Genomic DNA, 8280 nt, shown 5'->3' with positions numbered 1-8280 from the left:
ATATATATATATGTAATATATATAAAAAATAGATGCATAAAAATATTGGGTATGTATATGTACACACACATACGTACATTAGAATATTTAACTGGAGTATTTTTAACAGCACTGTTCTGTAGTTGGTCTCCCTTCCTTATGTGCCTTCTTCTGTGAGTGTTAAAGACTTTTTATGCCCAGTTCCTCTCTGATCTCTCTCCCCACAGTCCTCCCTGCAAAAAGTCTTTGGAAGTTTGTGGTTTTGGGCACAAAAACAAATCCAACGAAACAAAACCCTTTGACATGAAATAATGAAACTTTGTCTCCCACAGGCAGGGCAGGAGTCCTTCCGCTCCATCACGAGGTCTTACTACAGAGGGGCAGCAGGGGCTTTACTAGTGTATGATATTACAAGGTGAGAATATGGAGGGAAGTAAAACTTGGATTAAATGTGTCTGTCTCTGTAGAACTGCACTGTGGCAGGTTATGATGTCTACGTTAGCATGGCTTTTTAAAATAGGTATTTGTCAGTTTAATGCTGTAACACTTACCTTAAGTGCTCTAAGTCAAAGTGTGATCCAGGTGCACGGTGCTCTCCTTAATTTTCTCTGGATACTGGCTGAGSGTGCATAAAATCATAAACTCTGACAATGAATGGCCATTATTTTGAGAAAAGGCCTTAAAATATTTAATGAATTCCTTCCTTATGAATTTATTAGAATGAAGTGTAATTTTTCTTTAGCCATTTGCAAACATTTCAGTCATGCTGTTCTGCAAAAGAGGGAAATGGGGGAGCATCAAAGTGATTGGGTAGAAATGCTGGAAAACATCTACGGATGCCAAGTTAGGAGAACACAGCGCTTGCACAGTTACTAAGTGACTAAGGCTTTCCTGCTCTCCTGAATAAAAAGCTATATATAATGTGTAAAACTCTGGGATTTTTTTTGATTAGACAATGGTCATTAGTTTAAGAAAATGTCCAGCTAATAACCTTCTGTAAGATTTGCTGTGCACAGTGAAGTCTGTAGAATGCTACCCTGTTACACCTTCCCTACTTGCAAAAACTGCTGCCAAGTGAATTATCCAGYGTCTTAACTCACAGAAAATGAATGTAAACTGCTTTTCGCCTATGTGTGAACACATCATTTGCTTGTTTGCAGGCTCAAGCATGTATTGTACTTTTAAAGTCTTGTTCAGTGGATTTTATATATGTATAAAATGCAGTATTTTATGGTTTAAAAAATAGTATTTTTTTTTACTGTATAGGGAATGTGTTTAGTTATTCTAAGCAATTTTTAAATACTTGATGCTCCTTGGTTACTAAATTCTCGTTTGCCTTTGTCCCTCTGACAAAGGAATAACTAGCTCTTACCCATGGAGCATGTGCCCTAATAACTGTATTGCTCAAGTAGAGACGTTAGCTAAACTGGAGCTTTCCTTCCTTTTATTTGTGTGTTGGTCCCTCTAAATTTTGCTCAGTAAGTTCCAGGAGGCAGAGGGAAAAAAATAGTTTATAAATAACCATGTAAACAGCTTTGTATTAAAAACAGTTATTGACAGACTATCAAAAATAATACTGCATACAGTGTTAWGATATTCTTTAGTCTTGATTACCTACTCTGAAGTATTGTCAAATGTGTGAACAGGTACCAGTGCACAAACTCGGTGAAATTTGGTTCTTCTGAGGTCTGTGGAGTCTGACYGATGAATTTTAATGGTCAGGAATTTAATCCTTTGCGTTCATTAATAAGTAATGGAATATAATCTAAGCRTAATCAAGGCTTAATATGAGTTTAAGGGCAAAAGATAGGGAAAATGATTTTTTTTGAAATGCAGCTTGTAACTTTCATTCTTGTCCTGTTTAGGAGGGACACTTTCAATCACCTGACAACTTGGTTAGAAGATGCTCGTCAGCATTCCAATTCCAACATGGTCATAATGCTTATTGGGAATAAAAGGTAAAACTCAATCATTATGARATATGTAGGCAGCAAAGCTTGATGGGGTGTTTGTTTGGGTTCTTCCTCTTGCATATTYGTACTTGAAAGAAGGAACCTAACTGTAAGGAGCTTTCAGTCACTGAACATAGTTCTACAGTGAAGCTAACACCTTTCCTTTTCAAGTGTGTGCAGTACACATTTACTTTACATTCTCTACAGTTTTCTGAASTATTTTTTTAAAAAAGATTGGTCATGAACGCATAAAACGGGSAATTATGTGAATTATTTTTTCTCACTATTTTTTAACCCCTTGAATCATCCTCCAAAAGCTCTTGGATGTCTCCCTTTTAAAGGGAGCCTCATGTTAGATATTGTTAACAATACCAAAAGATCAGTTCAGAGTCATACCAAAGAAAATGCTGTTACCTGAGATGTGACCCATATTACAAGATTTACTTCAGAAACACATTCCATTTGTTAAATCTAATGAGTTTGTGTGCTTTTTTGTTACATGAGATATTCATGATTTCTAAATCTGTTCTGTGTATTATGTTTTATCCATGGATTGGCAGGGGATGAATGCTATTTTTCTAATGATTACAAGGATTTTACCATTTTCTGGTCAATTCAGGTAACTGTTAGGTACATCGGCTGCTGAAAATTCAATTAAGATGTTTTGGAAACTGGTTATTATTTTTTTTTAATGATTTTTCTACTTGGTCTTTTTGTCACCCAAACATTTGGAAGGTCTCAGTGTCAATAGGGAAAAACTGTAGATGTTGAAGTTCTTTACAAAAACACATTACTGAATACACTAAACTTAGCTTTAGTTTATCTAGTGATAAATGCTAGCATCGTGTCTAGATTTTTTTTTTTCCTGGAATTGTAGGATTTTTTTTTTCCCTAGATATCAAAGACCATGATTTCAGAATTTAGTAACTTGTTAGTTAGGCTACACTTGCCTTTTCCTAATTGACCTCAACTTGTCTCCATCCCTCAGCAATTCTTGAAGGTAGAAATGCCAGCCGAAAAAAGTGTGTAGGCTTCTCCCTGGAAACCTAATATTAAAAGAGCAAGATCGTGTCTGTGCTGCTGCTGCGGAGCAGCCTGGTGGGAACGGCAGGCTGCTCTCACCCGTCTGCCCTGCTCGTCCCTTCTGCCTTTCCCTGCCTAAACCCCCCSGAAATACTGTCCTGTCATGTAAACATCAGAACATCAGTTATGAAGCCTCCACTCACRTAATCTGGAAATGGCCAAGAAACTTTTTTAGTAGAGTTAATAATAAGTAAAGTCTTTACAAATTATTATAAAAAAATGTAATTTCTTACTAAATGAGGCATACTCAGGTAAGACATCTGTGGCTGTTCCTGTGTCTGATACAGTCTTGATTTGACCATGACTGTATCTTGCTATACAYTCACTACTTGTGACTAGCCCAGTAGTTATCCAGTTGTAACTAAAGATTATTTAAACAATGAGTATACTTAGATTTTATATCCTAAACTAGAGGTTATGATGCTAGAGGAAGTAGCTTTTTTAAGATGATTCTTTAARAAGCATTGTTTCAAGCCTCCAAGAGGAAGACGAGGAGGAAATGCCTTTAACTGCGTTGCATTGTGCTGAAAGCATTTGGTAGGACATAGGAGCAGGACGTTTCACTGGAGCCTGGGGGAAACAAGGCCATGGAAACCAGCATGAGATTTTTGCAGGAATAAACTTTGTAAGAATCCAAAAAGTTTCTCTAATACTTTTGTCCTACTGACTCGTTACTAGATTTGAAAAACATTGGGAACTTGATTTGAAATATAGTAGTTGGTTTTTGAAAACAGTGGAAATATTGGTGGCAAAACATTACAAATACTATACTTAATCTTCTTTCCAGAACAAAACATAGCTATATTGCTCTAGTAAGACCAAATGCTTCGAATTATTGGAATGTGATGTATGGAGAGAGGAAGACAACTGTGGTTAGTAGAAGCAGTTAAAGCTCTTATACAGATATGCTAAAGTATCAGTAGAGGGTTTACACTGGGTAATCACTGCAGCTTTTGATGAAGCTGCTGTCCCTTAAATAGTTTATTTCTGTTTTAGTATTGAGATAATGCTGTACTGAACCAAGCCTTTAAATTAAAAGGTCTTATTGAGGGTATAGTAGTAGTAACCAATGAATAAARCATTGTTCAAATTTGCAAATAGTGTCAGGTACTTCAGGAGCACCAGAATGAATACCTGTTAACTTGGCTTAAGCCTAAACTGACATATGGAGAATTCTTGTTTATTGTGAACATCAGAATTGTTTTAAGAAGACTTCTCATATATCCTCAGCTCCAAATGCTCCATGTTCAAATGATTCTTGATTCTCTAATTCGTCTAAACTAGGAGGAAGTGATTAAAATAACAAAAATTGACTTGCTACAAAATAGCTGCTGCAGTAAGGTTTATTTTTGGGGTATATTTTTAATTGTGAGAATTGCAGCACTGAAGCCCATATGATACTTCTTACTGGCAGCCTAGCTGCAAAGTAAATCCATGCATTTGCATGCTGTTTAATTTGGAACTGTGCATCTGAGAACGTCCTTTCACATGCACAATTTAAATGCAGCATTGTTGTTTAGTACTTGCAATGTACTTGCAAAGAGGGAAGCAGAGAAACTGTTGCTAAGGAAGATTTAATAAGTAAAATGCTTATTTGTAGTTCCCAGAAGTGAATTTGTCTTTAATTATCCAGGTCAAAAGCTTTTTTTTTCCTTTTTTTTTTTTTTTTTTTTTTTTTTTTTTTTTTTTTTCATATAATATTTAACTTTCATCTAGACTGCTTGGAAAGCAGGAAACAAAAAATTGTGCAGCAATCCCCTAATGTTCCTCTGCTGCTAAAGGGCCAGGTCAGGCCTGCAGTGTCAAAACCTAAATTCTGGCTTGTCGGGGGGAACAGATAATATAGTTTAAAATACCCTGTTTTGTTTTTCTTTTTTTTTCTTGTTTTAATCAGAACAGAAACCCTAGTCTTTTTTTTTTTTTTTTTTTTTTTTATCAGAACAGAAATCAACTTCATGAAAATGGTTTTTTCAGTGATTAGGGGAAAAAAAGGAGCTAGTTCTACTTTTTTTTTTTGTAAAAGATTTCTTAATGGTATTAAAAGCTGCTATCAATTCAGCTTTTGCAGTGTGGGTTACTATGTAACATTTTACTAAAAGGAGTGATAGGTATCTCAAAATGTGTTTTCTAAAGTTAGTATTGAAGGAAGAACTAGATGAGCATACATGCATGCAGTTGAAAGCCCTTTCACTGAAATCTGTGGTAAGATCTATGTCAGTTGGGGGTTGATGCCTTAAAGAAATGAGATTCCGTGGCTTTGTATAACAGTGCATATAGTTCCTGTGCTGCAAGTGCAATGTTCCTAGTAGTTCTGCTTGATGGAGAGACTTTAGTCGATATGAATATGTACGTAAGACCTAATGGGGGAACGTAGGCTAATGAGCATGTCTCTGAAGAATGATATTTATGATATTTACACGTGCTGGACCATACAAGGAACTTGGGTTGTTTGTTTTCCATCTTAGTGATTTAGAATCTAGACGAGAAGTCAAGAAGGAAGAAGGTGAAGCATTTGCACGAGAGCACGGGCTCATCTTTATGGAGACATCTGCCAAAACGGCTTCTAACGTAGAAGAGGTAACTTCATACTGAGTTGTTTATTTCTTTTATTTGTTAAGTAAAAATAATTGTTTTGAATTGCAGTCTGTGACTTGTGCGGGCTCTATTCCTCTAGGTTTGAGATTCTTTAACTTTACTCCATAACTTTACATTATTATATAGAAAGCATGTATCTGTATCTGATTGCATGGCACTAATCAGATTGCTGAGCCTCTAGTAGCTTGTTTAATATTTATTCTTTTAAAAATATTTTGATCAAGGAAATTAGGGTACATCTGACTGTCTTGGAGTCTGAAAGATAAAACTGGAATAGGTTATTGTCCAAAGCAAGAGGAATACTTTGTATCCTTAACAGATGTCAGTCTAACCTGTTCTTAAAGACCTCTTAATATTTCACAGCCTTTCCAGACAATCTAATGTAATTTGGTATCCTTTAWTGTAAGGYAATCACCATCTTTCCCCTCAAATATCTAGAAGAAATCTTCCTTGCTGCAGCTCACCTATGCAGTTTCTTGCTGTGTCCTCTATGGACCTGGGGAAGAGATCATTCTCTTTCTTGTGTGCTTTGTATTTGAATAATGTAATCTTTTTCATTCTTTTCTGTTTTAAAACAACATTTACTCTCCATTTTGTTTATTGCTGATGTTTGTGGACATCTAACATTCTTGCATATCTCACTTAAATTTATCCCCCACCRTTCCCAAAGGACAGTAAACTGAGGTATTAATGCTGTGTAGAGTAGAAAGATCACTCATCTTAGAGCCATGCTCGTTTTGCACCACCTGGGTTATTCATCTGTTGTGCAAGAGCATGACATTGTTCAACTTCTCATGCTGTGTAGTTCATCCTTCCTTTTCCCTAAAATTGCCTAAGTGCAAGATAAACACATCAATAATGGGGTTTATACGATTCTTCCACTCATTTGAGGTATTTGGATCAAATCAACCCTACAGTAGTAAGTGTGCTTTTTGCTCTTCTGGTTTGGTTTAGTTTTGTTTTACAGAATTGTTTTCATGAAGTTTCTAAGTTCCTAGTGATAACTCTCCATCTTTGCTGCTATAGATTGGCTTCTTAAGTTCGTAGTGTTGTGATTGCTATGGAATTTACATCCTTGAGGGAAAAAGAAACTATGGAAACTACAGAAACTACTGTAAAGAAACTACTACTGCTACAACAATTGACTCAATTTTGATAATTTGTGAAAGCGAGGCGCCGTTAGCTTCATAGAGGCTACTGCATTATTCTCTGGTCCAACATTATCCAACCACACTCCACACCTTCTGAATAGCTACTTTAGTGAGGGAATCCCATTAATTACCAATTATTTCTGTGTTATTAGTTTGGGATTGCTTCCTGCCTGAGCTTTCCGCAGCAGTCTAGATGCAGATACAGCCTGCGCTTCCTGATTTCCTCTGCTTTGCAGCCACAGTGAAGGGAGCTGCAGCAACAGGGCCYGTTCTCGCATGGTCCTTGTACGCTGAGCACCAAGGTGGCTACCCGGTGCATTTGGGGGAGCCTGTGGCCTTGCAAACCCTTGGTGCTGGATGAAGCAAGAGAGCAGGTCTGCACCATCAGGCATCGGACGTAAAGCTCCTGTGGTCCTCGTCAGTGCCGTTAGGTTAAAGGCTGCTCGCGTTTCGTGCACATGTGTTGCTGGAACAAAGCACGTGGGCAGCTGCGCCCTGTGGTGTGCCAGAAGAAGGTAAATGGCCAGGAGAGACGTTTTGGTTATGGATTTTTTCATCTCTCTAGTTGAAAATGCTCTGTTTCCCTGTGGTGAGAGACAGTGCAAGTCTGGAGACGAGGTGTGGTCAGTCCAACACCATTTTCTGACCCAGCTTTGTTGAATTACTTCAATTTGTGTCATAAGCATGTACTGTAGGTGTTTCAGCGTAATGGTAGAAAGTCTGTAACTGCTTCTTCAGAGCCAGCCCACTTTGGTCATCAAGGCTTTTGTTTGGTTTAGCCGTCTCCTTTGTTGAAATCACTTCTCTCATGTTTTCTACCACTGACTATACTCAGACAAGGTAGTAGATTGTCCTGTATCGTGCTTGGATCCTCAGATGACATGCAAATATTAACGGGAATGCTTAGCAGTTGTGAACATCCTGCTGGCTGTTCATCTCGTCCTCAGCCGCTCGGAAGCRTTTGCCCTGTTTGCACAACAGGTCATTGGTGGTTGGGGGCAGGCACTAAGTGTGAACTCTCCACAGCTTCCTTGGAGGTTTCCAAGACTGCAGCGTAGCCACGGGCTTAAGTCATCRTGCTTAGTGTGGAATGTAGTGGGGTGAGAAGAGCTCCTCCAGCATTAGGAAGATACAAGGATTAATCACCTTTTTTCTTTAAGGTACAGATTTCCCTAGCTGCTGTCCCAAGACTAGTCTGACCGGCATCCTTGGCTGCGCTGTATTTGTCAAAGCAGCTTTTTCTTTTTCCTCGAGTTCCGTTTAGCCTTCGTCTGAAGCCACTACCATGAGTAACCAGCTAGCAAAACATAAGTGATTTTGTGCTTATTTTAATCAGAATGCAGTTACTTTTCTACCTTGCATTAAAATTACACATAGTATTTGAGATATTTATTCCCTCATTTACAAGAGGAGATTAACTTTATATCATATCTGGGTTTTTTTGGGGGGGGGGATCTTTTTGGGTGGTGGTAATTCAGCATCAGTGTATGACTGTGAATTATAGCCTTGTCAGAAGGATG

The 8280-nt window shown here is 37.8% G+C and overlaps 1 protein-coding gene across 1 annotated transcript in view; it reads left to right on the top strand.

The window, feature by feature from the left end:
- The window catches only part of RAB2A (RAB2A, member RAS oncogene family), a 38290-nt gene that overhangs the window by 22733 nt on the left and 7277 nt on the right, over positions 1-8280 (top strand). The window contains exons 5-7 of the mRNA XM_026050083.1: positions 312-394; positions 1845-1937; positions 5480-5591. Of these exons, the coding sequence (XP_025905868.1) occupies positions 312-394; positions 1845-1937; positions 5480-5591 (288 nt within the window). The remainder of the gene's footprint in view (positions 1-311; positions 395-1844; positions 1938-5479; positions 5592-8280) is intronic.

Source organism: Nothoprocta perdicaria, unplaced genomic scaffold (genome assembly GCF_003342845.1).
Source record: "Nothoprocta perdicaria isolate Ctin4 unplaced genomic scaffold, notPer1 scaffold_65, whole genome shotgun sequence".
Taxonomy (NCBI): Eukaryota; Metazoa; Chordata; class Aves; order Tinamiformes; family Tinamidae; genus Nothoprocta; species Nothoprocta perdicaria.
This window is presented reverse-complemented; position numbering and strand designations above follow the sequence as displayed.